The sequence below is a fragment of the Pseudophryne corroboree genome, assembly GCF_028390025.1.
Source record: "Pseudophryne corroboree isolate aPseCor3 chromosome 3 unlocalized genomic scaffold, aPseCor3.hap2 SUPER_3_unloc_26, whole genome shotgun sequence".
NCBI classification, from domain to species: Eukaryota; Metazoa; Chordata; class Amphibia; order Anura; family Myobatrachidae; genus Pseudophryne; species Pseudophryne corroboree.
Window position 1 is genome coordinate 664,337 of NW_026967515.1, and position 14,747 is coordinate 679,083.

Genomic DNA, 14,747 nt, shown 5'->3' on the forward strand with positions numbered 1-14,747 from the left:
ACCTAGCAGCACACACACAGGCACCTCTCTAACCATTGCCACTTCTACCTAGCAACACACCGCAGTGCCTCTCCTCCGGCCACTGCCACTTCTCCTACCTAGCAGCACAGACACAGGTGCCTCTCCTCCGGCCACTGCCGCTTCCACCTAGCAGCACACACAGAGGCGCCTCTCCTCCAGCCACTGTCCCTTCTCCTACCTAGCAGCACACACCGCAGCGCCTCTCCTCCAGCCACTACCACTTCTCCTACCTAGCAGCACACACACAGGCACCTCTCTAACCATTGCCACTTCTACCTAGCAGCACACCGCAGTGCCTCTCCTCCGGCCACTGCCACTTCTCCTACCTAGCAGCACACACACAGACGCCTCTCCTCCAGCCACTACCACTTCTCCTACCTAGCAGCACACACACACAGGCACCTCTCCTCCAGCCACTGTCCCTTCTCCTACCTAGCAGCACACACCGCAGCGCCTCTCCTCCAGCCACTACCACTTCTCCTACCTAGCAGCACAGACACAGGTGCCTCTCCTCCGGCCACTGCCACTTCCACCTAGCAGCACACACACAGGCACCTCTCATCCGGCCACTGCCACTTCTCCTACCAAGCAGCACATACACAGGCGCCTCTCCTCCGGCCACTGCCACTTCTCCAACCTAGAAGCACACACCGCAGCAGCTCTCCTCCGGCCACTGCCACTTCTCCTACCTAGCAGCACACACACAGGCGCCTCTCCTCCAGCCACTGCCACTTCTCCTACCTAGTGTCAGGTTCGGTCTGGTTTGTGTCCCCGGAGGGGGCGCTAGTGGGTCAGTGGAGGTAGGATGGAAGAAGTGAGGATACTGGATTGGATTCCTGCGCATGTGCGCAATGTTGTTTATTAAGCAGAAAGATAAAACAATATGGCAGCAGGAATACTTGGAGAAATAAACAATAATAAATGCAATGGGTATGATGCAGCTTGGAAGCTGAGAGTCTATGGCAAAACAGTGAGAGTCTATGGCAATACAGTGAGAGTCTATGGCAATATGCTGGTATGGGAACCAGAGATGATAAACACGTGGAGCCAGCAGAGGTGATGATAATGGTAGCAAACCTGGTAGCAGATGCAGAAGACTTGATGCAGGGTTCACAGTGCTATTGGAAAGCACAGGCAGCTTGCAAGCTGATTCACAGGTGAGGTGATGAGCTGCACCTGGAGATGGAGTCTCTACAGCTGAGGCTGAAGCACACTGTGTTGGAGATTGGTGTGAAGCCTGTAAATGAATGCAGGAATTGCTGATGCTTGTAGTTCCACGGAGCTGTAGTAGGATAACCAGGAACACGGAGTAACAAGCAGGTAACCAGGAACACGGGGATCTGGAGACTGGAACACAGGAACTTACACACTGAATGCAGCAGGAGAGCTGGAGTGGTTGCTGGAACTTGTAGTTCCACAGGAACACAGGAACTTGCACACTGAATGTCGCAGGAGAGCTGGAGGGGTTGCTGGAACTTGTAGTTCCACGGGAACACAGGAACAGCTGGAAACTGGAACAGCTGGGAACTGGAACGGAACTGGAACAGCTGGGACCTGTTGTTCCACAGGTCCACTACACAAGGATATCTCTGTAGACAGAGGATTGCAAACAGGAGCCACCTGTTCACGGGATGTGACGTGTTGTCCAAGGCGATGTGAGAGAGCCACAAACTGGAAGTTATACCTCCTGCCCAGCAGTGATTGGACACAAACTGCAGGCAGATATACTAGCTGGATTAGGTGTCCAGATCAGCTGTGAGTTAGCTGAAGCATTCCAGGCTGCAGAGGACTGAAAACTAGAACTGGAACAGAACTGAACTGGTTAGGTGGAGCACGGTGAGCTGTAGGCTGCAGGAGACTGAAGACTGGAACAGAACTGGAACTGCTGGGACCTGTAGTTCCACAGGTCCAATTCACAGGGGATACTCTGAGGACAGAGGACTGAAGCCAGGAGAGCCCTGTTCACTGGAAGTGATGCAATGGAGACTGCGGATTCCTGTCACCTAGCAGCACACACACAGGCACCTCTCCTCTGACCATTGCCACTTCTACCTAGCAGCACACACCGCAGTGCCTCTCCTCCAGCCACTGCCACTTCTCCTACCTAGCAGCACACACACACAGGTGCCTCTCCTCCGGCCACTGCCACTTCCACCTAGCAGCACACACACAGGTGCCTCTCCTCCGGCCACTGCCACTTCTCCTACCTAGAAGCACACACCGCAGCAGCTCTCCTCCGGCCACTGCCACTTCTCCTACCTAGCAGCACACACACAGGCACCTCTCCTCCAGCCACTGTCACTTCTACCTAGCAGCACACACTGCAGCGCCTCTCCTCCGACCACTGACAGAATTATTCAACCAGTCATTAGCTACAGGAGTAATTCCAGAGGACTGGAAAAGAGCAAACGTAGTCCCACTGCACAAAAGTGGAAGCAGGGAAGAGGCAAACAACTACAGACCAGTGAGTCTTACATCAGTAGTAGGGAAATTGATGGAAAAACTCTTAAAAGAAAGATTTGTAGATTATCTCAAATCTGGAAATTTACAGGATCCCAAACAGCATGGATTCACTGGGGGGAGATCATGTCAAACAAATCTTATTGACTTTTTTGACTGTGTGACTAAAGTGATGGATAAAGGTGGAGCCATGGATATAGCTTATCTAGACTTTAGTAAGGCTTTTGACACTGTTCCACATCGCAGACTGCTAAATAAACTTAAAAGTTTGGGATTGGATATTAGGATTATTGAATGGATAAGATCTTGGTTGAAGGATAGAAAACAGAGAGTTGTGGTAAATGGAGTGCATTCACAGGAGGGAAATGTTACCAGTGGAGTACCCCAGGGATCTGTACTTGGACCAGTGCTTTTTAATATCTTTATTGGTGACATTGCAAATGGCATTAAAGGGAAAGTATGCCTTTTTGCAGATGACACAAAGGTATGCAACAGGGTAGACACACCCGGGTGGGGTAAAACAAATGATTGAGGATCTAAGTAGACTAGAGGAATGGTCAAGAGTCTGGCAATTACAGTTTAATGCCAAAAAATGCAAAATCATGCACTTGGGTCTCAAAAATCCTAAAGCTAAATATAGTATTAATAGCACTATACTGAAAACTGCTGAGGAGGAAAGGGATCTAGGAGTCACTATTTCAGATGACTTAAAGGCAGGTAAGTGTAACCCTCCCTACCTCCTGATCAGGTTACTAAATCTATTAAAGTGCCTCCACCCAAGCTAATTTTCTATAACAGGCTGCCTGGGTAGCCTGGTTTCTATCGGTACTAGAGATGTGGGTTTTACTATCTATGTAGATGTACTAACAAATATATGTCTATTAACAGTATATTACTAATATAACCCTGTTCTTCTTTCTTTCAGTTTCTTCAATCAATCTCCAGTACATAAGTTGGTAAGTATAATAGTTTTAATGCTACATTTATTATACTAATAACATATTAATAACTACATCTATGCATACCTCTTAAAATTCATTTCCTAGCTACCCCACATTCCTATACAATAAAATTTGCATGCAATATACAAAAAAAACCATTTGATGTCAGTTTCACCTGTCTGAGTGACCCGGGTACTCTAGAATTAATAAAATTTAATTGCGCAAGTTGGGGCCCATAAAATGGTAAATTACCGTAGTCATTTATATTCCAGATACCTGAAGGTGTGAAGTGTCCTTTACTGAGTCTAATGCCACTTTAGAAAATCCTGCTTATATGTGTACAGTGTAGTCCAGGCTTTTTCAACCAGTGTGCCGTGGCACACTAGTGTGCCGCGACCAGTTGCAAGGTGTGCCGCGGAGCCAGAGCAGCTTCCTGCACCTTCAGAGTGAACTGTTGGCCCGTGCTCTTCTTAGAGGATTATTCGCGCTCCGGCCATGACCTATGCCTTGAAGACGCGGCGGTGTGATATCATAGGTCACGTCCGCCGCATCTCACCACCCAGCCACCTGACCTGCCTGCATACACATCTTCCAGTTCCTGCCTACATACACAGCTTTCCTTGCCCACCCACATCCACACCTGCCCGCTGCTCAGTATTCGCAGCACTCTACTATGAACAACCCCCACCGAGGGACAGGAAGAAGGACAGCTGACCGGTAGAGGCTAATATTTGTTATTTTAATTCTCCTGTGAGGAAAAATAGGATTTATGTGGGGAGAATAAGGATTTATGGGGGGAACAATGTGAATAATTCATGTGGGGGGCAATAGGATCTATGTATTGAGCAACATGATTTATGTGGGGAGCAATGTGATGATTTTTTTTTTTACTGTGGGGAACTTATGGTGTGCCTTGGCAATTTTAAAATATTGTTCGGTGTGCAGCGAGTAAAAAAAGGTTGAAAATCACTGGTGTAGTCCTTTATCCTGGTCACTGATGTAGTCCATAATACACTACACTTCTCTGCTCTGAGAAAGCTATTTCTTTTACTTTGTATCCCATAAGCTGTGTGTATCAAATTGCTCTATGTCTTGAAGTACAAAGACACAGTGTAACTTCTATTGATACTGGTCAATAACGTACAGTATAATGTCACAGAATGCTAAAGAAATAAAGCAAGTTCGCCCTCATAGAAAAATACAGTATTGAACAATTAATTCTTTCCCTTATACTGGATAGTCTATCTCAAAAAATGCCTCGATACAGTACTTTATATACTTATAGTATTATTGTCATATCTTTAAGCTCCTGGGCGGCTAATCCTTTATGAACCCTATGTGGGTTTATGAATTAATCCAGTCTATCTCTATAATTTTGAGGGTAACAGTAATCCTTCCCACTTTCACTGCCAGGTTAAGTTTGGTGGTGCTACACCCTGGATGTTATATGATGTTATATTCCTTCTTTGGTGCAGTTCATTAAATGACACCAATTTGTAATCTCTTGTCTCTATCCCACGTGCTTATTAGTGCTGTGTTTACATAGACAGCTATCGTATATGTGCTGGGTAGTGGGTGGTGCCATTCACTTACATAACCAGCGACTCCCCCGACTCCTCCTTCAATCTGTTCACTGGATGGCCCTGGCCGCCCCCTGCGTCATTGATCAGCCTGATCTGTTGATTGGGCGGTGACTGAGCTGCCTGCCCTCTGTGCCGCTCACTGCTGCTCTATTCTGACAGCCGCCAGCTGACTTCAAAGCCTCCGCTCTCCCTAGGGGCCCCTCGCTCCGCCTCTTCCTCTCAGCGGTGGCTTCAGCTCAGCTAAAAAGGTACCGCCAAATCCTGAGTAGCACTGCTGGGACCCGGACGCCGCTGTATGTTTACAACTCACAGCTCTTTTAGCGGCGCGGGTTTGCCCTGCACTTGCACATCAGGTGATGCCCAGCCTGGGTAATGCTGTTTGGACCCTGCCGCCGCTGTATGTTTACAGCTTACAGCTCTTTAAGCGGCGCTGGGGTACCAAATGCGCACACTAGCTGAGGAAACTCCAGTCTGATCTCCGCCGGTGAGAGCGTCCTTTTTATACTCTCCCAACCAGCTCCCGGCGCGTGAACCCTCTCTCTTGCACACGGCTCCCTGTTCTACCGAAACGGGGACACCACTCTGCGCACGGCCCTCTTATTACCGGCTCGCGGGTCCTCTCCTATGCACACGGCCCCCTTATTACCGGCTCGCGGGTCCGCTCCTATACAACAGCAGCTGCAAAGACAATACTACTCTGTACTCCCCCTGCCCATTTTAGTGTCAAAAGAAATGTCTCAGGCAAACCATCATTACCCCTCACCATTCTCAGTAATGTTTAAACTTCACAAACATATTTCTCTCATTATATTCATTTATAATTTACATATCACCTACACTACTATACATGCTACTTTATTAATATGTATATATATATACATATATATATATATATACATAAATAGAAGCATCTCGTTTCATATAAATATACACAGTATTAGATACACCCTGTTATACATATACCATTTATTAATTTATAACTCAAATTATTTTACATATTTATAGGTTTGTCCTAATATTAGGCTACATACTCAATGTAACAAAGCAATGAAGAAGGCTAGTCAGATGATTGGCTGCATTGGGAGAGGAATCAGCAGCAGAAAGAAAGAAGTAATAATGCCACTGTATAGGTCATTGGTACGGCCTCATCTAGAATACTGTATTCAGTTCTGGAGGCCATATCTTCAAAAGGATATTAATACATTAGAAAGTGTACAAAGAAGGGCAACTAAAATGGTGCATGGCCTACATCACAAAACATACCCAGAAAGACTAAGAAATCTCAATATGTACAGTTCGGAGCAGAGAAGGGAAAGGGGGGACATGATAGAAACTTTCAAATATATCAAGGGTTTTAACAAAGTCCAGGAGGGAAACATTCTCCAAATGAAGAGAAGCAATAGGACACGAGGACATGCACTGAGACTGGAGGGGGGGAGGTTCAGGGGAAATTTGCAGAAAAATTACTTCACAGAAAGGGTAGTGGACAAGTGGAATAGCCTCCCATCAGAGGTGGTAGAGGCTAAGACAGTAGAGCAATTTAAAAATGCATGGTATAGACATAAGGATATCCGTACAAAGAAATAAGGATCAAACAAGGTTAGAGATAAAAATAATGTAATAAAAAAAGGGACAGACTGATGGGCCAAGTGGTTCTTATCTGCCGACAAATTCTATGTTTCTATGATATGGACGCTCATGTGGGACTACTAGAGGTGACATGGACGCTCATGTGGGATTACTAGAGGTGACATGGGCCCTCATGTGGGATTACTAGAGGTGACATGGGCGCTCATGTGGGATTACAAGAGGTGACATGGGCGCTCATGTATATCTAAGTATATCGAAGTATTATGTTAGACCTAGTTTTCTATTGTTTACTTCCACCACAGTGGACACTCAAAGGGTGAGTCATATAAGGTACCATTGTCCCTTTGTGTTTACTCCCTATTGTCCAACAGTGAGCTGACCAGACATGGTTGCTCTCTGGCTGATGTAATCACCTTGATTAGAATATGTATTGTATTCCAATGCTGTAAGATCCTTAGACAAATAAGTCACCCCCCCCCCCCCCCGCATGTAATATGAAGCTTCTGGGGGTATAAGTAGAGCTATCCAGAGAGCTGAAAGAGATTCTGTGCTCCTTGACTAAGAAGTGATGTTCTGTCAGGAGTTTGTGGTGGGAATTGTCATGTGGAATTGGATTACAGAGGTGTGCTGAGCTGTTTATAACCCATTCTGTTCAATAAACCACTGTTGGTTTTTCATCTACCACTGTGCCTGAGTGATTTGGAACCCAGTATCTTCACAGCTACTATCGATGGCGGGTAACTACCTGGCTCTCTTCCTTTGATGGTAAAACTAGTTATCATCAGGTATAGACCATCAATGATTCCAGATCATCAATGGTTGATGGCCAATCCTAGACCAGACCCTGAGTGACCACAGCCACCACCAGATCCACAATGTGTACCTAGAAGCTGCCACATCTGGCACTTTGTCACCCACCATCAGATCTACCTTCTCCTAGAGAGCCACCTCTCCACAACTTTCCACACCTAAGCTAGAACTCTGCAGGTTTCCTTCACCACCAGCTTGGATCTCCTTTGCATCAGCATCCCGGCCAGCCACACACAGGTCCATGGAATCACCATTATGATAACTTGTGACTCTTTATTTGCTGCAGCTGCTGTATAGTTCCTGTGATTTCCTCCAGCTCATTAACCAGCTGCACCAGCTCCTCATTTCATGTAACTCTCCCAGCTGCTGCAACAGTTTTTTCTCCTGCAGGGTCCACAGGTTATCCACAGGATAACATTGGGATATGATGACGCGACAGCAGATTTGTACCAAACAGTCAAAGCTTTTGGCCTCCCAGCATGTAGTGGGCCCATCCATGTATCCCCACCTCCTGGCTCAGGCAAATCAGTTTTTGTTTAGTGTGACAGGAGCCAGACCATGGTCAAGAGGGCTGCTGGTTTTAGCAGCTATAAGCATTCTTATTTTATTTTTATAGTCTTTTTTCTTGAGTGATCTTTCTAAAAAGCATCTTACGCACCTTAGAGTCACTCCAACAAATCCCCGCCGAGTCGTGACAATGCTTACCCACGTGTACAGTGCCTTTTTGGCGGGCGTCTGTGTCGTATATACTAGCAAGTCCAGCAGAAGTTACCCGGCTGTGGCCGGAGCATGGGGAGAAGGTAAGGCATCGGTTCTGCTTAGAGGGGGAACACGGACACAGCTGCAATGTTTTGGAGGAGACTACCAAACAGTCACTGACATGGCTGCCTCCTAAGGTGCACCAGTGCTAGGCCTTTGGGATCATAGGCTCCAGAGGTAGTATGAGGCCACGATCCCTGGGATTAATGTCAGCAGTGGAGAGTCAGACTCTCCCCTGGTCGCCACTCCCCCAGGTTCATGACCAGTTTCCTCCGAGTCTCCCGCCATGAACGGTTTTCCATCTTCCATCTGAGACGCTGTGTATCTAAAAAGACCCAGTCGCAGCATAGGCGGCTGTGTGACTGGTGCGGCAGTGTTCACTTGGGCGTCTGTGTTCACTATAGGTTCACGGGGCGAGTGTGTACACTATTAGCATCTGGATCCACTCAGCGTTTGCTAATGTATTGATCAGTCCTGGAAGCGGGGTGTGTCTCCCTGTATCCCACTCTACTGAGCCGGGTAATATAGCACTAAGTATCTATCTACCTTTTGAGTACGAATAGTTGGATAAGTGCCGGATGCATATGAGTCTAATAATTATTACTGTTGTTTCTTTTGCTATGTGTCTGAATACGGTTAAACTCCTATATAAGGTAATATTTACAGAGTCTGCCATTACTATCTTCTCCGGCAGGAATTTCCAAATTTTTATTGCCCTTACCGTGAAGAACCCTTTCCTATGTTGTATATGGAATTTTCTCTCCTCTAGCCTCAGCGAGTGCCCACGTGTCCTATACAGAGTTCTTTTACTACACAAATCCGCTGCTAGCTCCTTGTGCTGACCCTTTACATATCTGAAGATATTAATGTCACCTCTTAGTCGCTGCGTACTCCAGAGACTCTAACCTTTTAATCAATTTAGTAGCCCGCCTTTGAACCCTTTCTAGTTCTCATATCTTTTTTATAATATGGTGCCCAAAATTTAACACAATATTGTGTTTTTTGTCCCAAAATGCATAATTTTGCATTTTTCTATATTGAACCTCATTCCCCATTTAGACACTCAGGCTTCAAGTTTAAATAAGACATTTTGTGCAATGTGCATTACAGTGTGTAATAATGTGTAATGGGCATTACGGTGTGTAATTATGTGTAATGGGCATTACAGTGTGTAAAAATGTGTAATGGGCATTACAGTGTGTAAAAATGTGTAATGGCATTACAGTGTGTAATAATGTGTAATGGGCATTACGTGTGTAATAATGTGTAATGGGCATTACGTGTGTAATAATGTGTAATGGGCATTACAGTGTGTAATAATGTGTAATGGGCATTACAGTGTGTAAAAATGTGTAATGGGCATTACAGTGTGTAAAAATGTGTAATGGGCATTACGTGTGTAATAATGTGTAATGGACATTACAGTGTGTAATGGGCATAACAGTGTGTAATAATGTGTAATGGACATTACAGTGTGTAATAATGTGTAATGGGCATAACAGTGTGTAATAATGTGTAATGGGCATTACGTGTGTAATAATGTGTAATGGACATTACAGTGTGTAATAATGTGTAATGGGCATTACAGTGTGTAAAAATGTGTAATGGGCATTACGTGTGTAATAATGTGTAATGGACATTACAGTGTGTTATAATGTGTAATGGGCATAACAGTGTGTAATAATGTGTAATGGGCATTACAGTGTGTAATAATGTGTAATGGGCATTACGGATGTATAATAATGTGTAATGGGCATTATGGGGTGTAATAATGTGTAATGGGCATTATGGTGTGTAATAATGTGTAATGGGCATTACAGTGTGTAATAATGTGTAATGGGCATTACGGTGTGTAATAATGTGTAATGGGCATTACGGTGTGTAATAATGTGTAATGGGCATTACGGTGTGTAATAATGTGTAATGAGCATTATGGTGTGTAATAATGTGTACTGGGCATAATGGTGTGCAATAATGTGTAATGGGCATTACAGTGTGTAATAATGTGTAATGGGCATTACGGTGTCTAATAATGTGTAATGGGCATAACGCTGTGTAATAATGTGTAATGGGCATTACGGTGTGTAATAATGTGTAATGGGCATTACAGTGTGTAATAATGTGTAATGGGCATTACAGTGTGTAATAATGTGTAATGGGCATTACGGATGTATAATAATGTGTAATGGGCATTATGGTGTGTAATAATGTGTAATGGGCATTATGGTGTGTAATAATGTGTAATGGGCATTACAGATGTATAATAATGTGTAATGGGCATTATGGTGTGTAATAATGTGTAATGGGCATTACGGTGTGTAATAATGTGTAATGGGCATTACGGTGTGTAATAATGTGTAATGGGCATTACAGTGTGTAATAATGTGTAATGGGCATTACGGTGTGTAATAATGTGTAATGCTCATTACACATTATTACACACCGTAATGCTCATTACACATTATTACACACCGTAATGCTCATTACACATTATTACACACCGTAATGTCTATTATACATTATTACACACCGTAATGCCCATTACACATTATACCACACACCGTAATGCTCATTACACATTATTACACACCGTAATGCCCATTACACATTATTACACACCGTAATGCCCATTACACATTATTACACACCGTAATGCCCATTACACATTATTACACACCATAATGCCCATTACACATTATTACACACCGTAATGCCTATTACACATTATTACACACCGTAATGCTCATTACACATTATTACACACCGTAATGTCCATTATACATTATTACACACCGTAATGCCCATTACACATTATACCACACACCGTAATGCCCATTACACAATATAACCTACAACCATATCTTACACAAGACACAGCAAAAACTCTAATCCATGCTCTCATTATTTCCCGCATTGATTATTGTAATAGTCTCCCGACCGGTCTTCGCAAACACAGGCTCTCTGTCACGAACCGGTCTCTCACCTTTGCGGGTTCTGGGGTTCATCCGTTGCCAGTGCGGTTGCTCGCGGTGCTGTGTGCCCATGCGGGGACGCGGCGTGATCAGTGGCACAGGTAATGCAGAGTCTGGGAACTGGGAGTGCGGGGACCAAATGGCCTAAGGCACTGCGGTGTGTCTGCTGTATAGGAGGTGGCCATGTTGGAGACCAATTAGGTAATACAGAGCACTTGTGAAAACACCTGTGGGCAGGTGTAAGCCAATCCCGTGCTTGTGCTGCCTTTAAGTAGGCTGGGATTATGTTACTCTGGGCCAGTGCTTTGTTGTATCAACGCTGTGCTCTAGCTCTGAGCTCTCTCCGTGCATTCCTGTGTGATTCCCGTGGTCCAGATATCGCCTTCGTTCCCAGAAGTCCGTCTGCAGCCTTCACTGCTAAAAGATCCACCAGCTCCCCGCTGTGCTGTCAGTTAATTGCACACCTACTGGAAACAGTTGGATTCCCAGAGTCTTGCATGAGGTTACCTGACTGCCTGCTTTCAACCATACAAAGTTTGGAGGATTCCACTACCCCCAGCTGTTCGTTTGTTCTACTCTGCATTTAACCCATTCATCACCTTGTCATCTGCTACAGTTTCACAGTGATCTCCGGAACCCGCAAGTAACCCAATTCAGTACTTTTATTTTTCTATGTTGCAATAACAAGGATAATTCTTCACAGTCTCTCAGTTAACTCTCAAAACTCCATTGCAAATCCTTACAGTTATTTCTTCATGTCTGCATTATCCAGTTAAACACATTCTACAGTTCAGCATCAAAGCTTGTTTATATTTGGACAATTCAACATTTATTCATCAGCTTGTTTTGCATACGTTTCCATGAACATTTCTTTTATTTGTCTTTGAGCTTTATCCTGCATATTATTTCTGCCATTCCTGCAATACTTCAGTATAATATGATGATTAACAACTTGTCATTTAACGCTTTACTGAATTGTTATTTTTAATAAATATATGAAACGAAACTTTCTTCGTCCTCCCTGCTTTCTTCATACCCCAGCACCTACACCTGTGGTTGGTCCTGGGTTAACGGATTCACCAAAACACCCGATCCTGACAGTAAGCACTGGCCACATGGATCCGTCAAGTGACCAATTCACAGGAGGCGGTGCTACGTCAGATATCCTTTCCCGTCTGGAAAACCAGGAGTCTATACAGACACAAATAGTTCAGTTTATGCAAACCAGGCAGAACCACCTCAGCATCTTTGGAGATTCTCCGTCTACGTCAAGGTTTACGTCCTGTCAGTCAATATATTATTCAGTTTCGCACGTTGTCTTCAGAGTTAAATTGGAATGAGGAGGCCCTGATCGCCGCGTTTTGGAATGGACTTTCAGAGAAAATCAAGGATGATTGAACCACCCGGGATGTGCCTACTAAACTGGATGAATTGATTTCTCTCTGTAACAAACTTGACCTACGCTACAGAGAGCGATGTTTAGAGAAATCCAGGACAGAGCGATCCAGTCCACGTTATCATCCTAGTCCTCGACAAGATTCTTCATCACAGTCTCCGGTAACGACAGAAGAACCTATGCAGATTGGGCGCTCTCGCCTCACAGAGGAAGAACGACTTCGTCGTCGACAGGGTAACCTCTGCATGTACTGTGGGTCCTCCGAACATTTACTTAAATTCTGCAAACTCCGTCCGGGAAACTCTCGCTCCTAGCTTATTCAAGGGAGGTTAAGCTAGGAGTTACTTTAGAATCACGTTCTGGGAAAGAGCCGACCTTGTCTATTCAATTAGAAGTTCCAAGTTCTACAGTGAAAGTTTCAGCCCTCCTAGATTCCGGGGCAGCCGAGAACTTCATCTCCTCAGCCTTTGTCTTACGGTCTAAAGTTCAAACCATGCCTCTGGAAGCAGCAGTTGCTGTTACAGCAGTGGATGGAAGTCGAATTCCAGATGGTATAATTACTCATCGAACCGTATGTCTCAAGATGAAAGTTGGTGTGCTCCATTCCGAATACATCTCCTTCTACGTGATTCCCAAAGCCTCTCAAGATGTGATACTTGGTTTACCTTGGCTGCAGAAACATAATCCTCAACTTAATTGCCAAACCTTGGAAGTCCTTTCATGGGGTAAATCTTGTACCAATGACTGTTTAGCCTCAATTGTACCTCTCCGGTCAGTTAGCCTTCCCGACCTACCTCCGGTGTATCAATCCTTTGCGGATGTTTTCAGTAAACAAGCAGCAGACTCTCTACCTCCTCATCGCGAATGGGACTGCCCAATTGTCCTGGTTCCGGGTAAAACACCTCCTAGGGGACGAATTTATCCGCTATCCATCCCAGAGACGCAAGCTATGTCTGATTATATACAGGAAAATCTAACCAAAGGATTTATCAGACCATCTTCTTCACCTGCAGGAGCCGGAATCTTCTTCGTTAAGAAGAAGGACGGTGGGTTACGACCATGCATAGATTACCGTGGACTCAATGAGATCACTGTGAAAAACAAGTACCCATTACCCTTAATTCCAGAATTATTTGACCGGGTAAAGGGAGCTACTGTGTTTACAAAATTGGATCTCCGAGGGGCCTACAATTTAATCCGCATCTGGCCAGGGGACGAGTGGAAGACTGCTTTTAATACCCGGGATGGGCATTACGAATACCTTGTAATGCCTTTTGGTCTTTGTAATGCACCTGCAGTTTTTCAAAGCTATGTGAATGAACTTTTTCGTGATCTTCTCTACAAGTGTCTAGTAGTGTACCTGGATGATATCCTAATATTCTCTAAGGATCTAAAGTCTCACCGTCACCAAGTTAAAGAGGTACTGACACATCTGAGGAAAAATCAACTTTATTGTAAGTTAGAGAAGTGCACTTTTGAAGTATCTTCCATACCGTTCCTTGGTTACATCATTTCTGGATCAGAGCTATGTATGGATCCCGGTAAGGTACAAGCTATCCGAGATTGGTCCACTCCTACAACTCTTAAGGGGATTCAGCGATTTCTTGGCATTGCTAATTTCTATAGGAGATTCATTAAGAATTATTCTTCGTTAGCTGCTCCCATCACAGCCCTAATTCGCAAGGGGCGCAAATTCTACGAACTGGTCTTCTGAAGCAATCAAAGCCTTCTCTGATTTAAAGCAAGCCTTTGGGTCAGCCCCCATTCTTCGACAGCCTGATTTAAATCGTCCCTTTCTACTAGAGGTGGATGCATCTACAGAAGCAGTAGGAGCTGTGTTGTCACAAGTCTTTGAAGATAAAAAAGGTCCATCCCTGCGGATATTTCTCCCGTAAGTTCCTCCCGGCAGAACGTAATTATGCAATCGGTGAGCAAGAATTACTTGCCATCAAGTTGGCATTTGAGGAGTGGAGATACCTTCTAGAAGGAGCACAACATCGCATTACAGTTTATACTGATCATAAGAATCTTCTATATCTGCAGTCAGCTCAGTGCTTGAATCCACGACAAGCTCGATGGGCGCTTTTCTTCACACGATTTAATTTCAAGCTCACCTATCGTCCAGGGTCTCAGAACAAAAAGGCAGATGCCCTGTCCCGGTCCTTTGCTTCTTCTGAATGAAATGATGCTACCACGAATCAAGCCATTGTGAATC

At 44.6% G+C, this 14,747-nt stretch overlaps 1 protein-coding gene across 1 annotated transcript in view; it reads left to right on the forward strand.

The window, feature by feature from the left end:
- LOC134983832 (uncharacterized) overlaps positions 1-14,747 on the forward strand; it is a gene marked incomplete at its 3' end in the record, with an annotated part of 177,423 nt that overhangs the window by 66,575 nt on the left and 96,101 nt on the right. Inside the window, exon 5 of the mRNA XM_063949456.1 lies at positions 3,407-3,437. Coding sequence (XP_063805526.1) covers positions 3,407-3,437 — 31 coding nt within the window. The remainder of the gene's footprint in view (positions 1-3,406; positions 3,438-14,747) is intronic.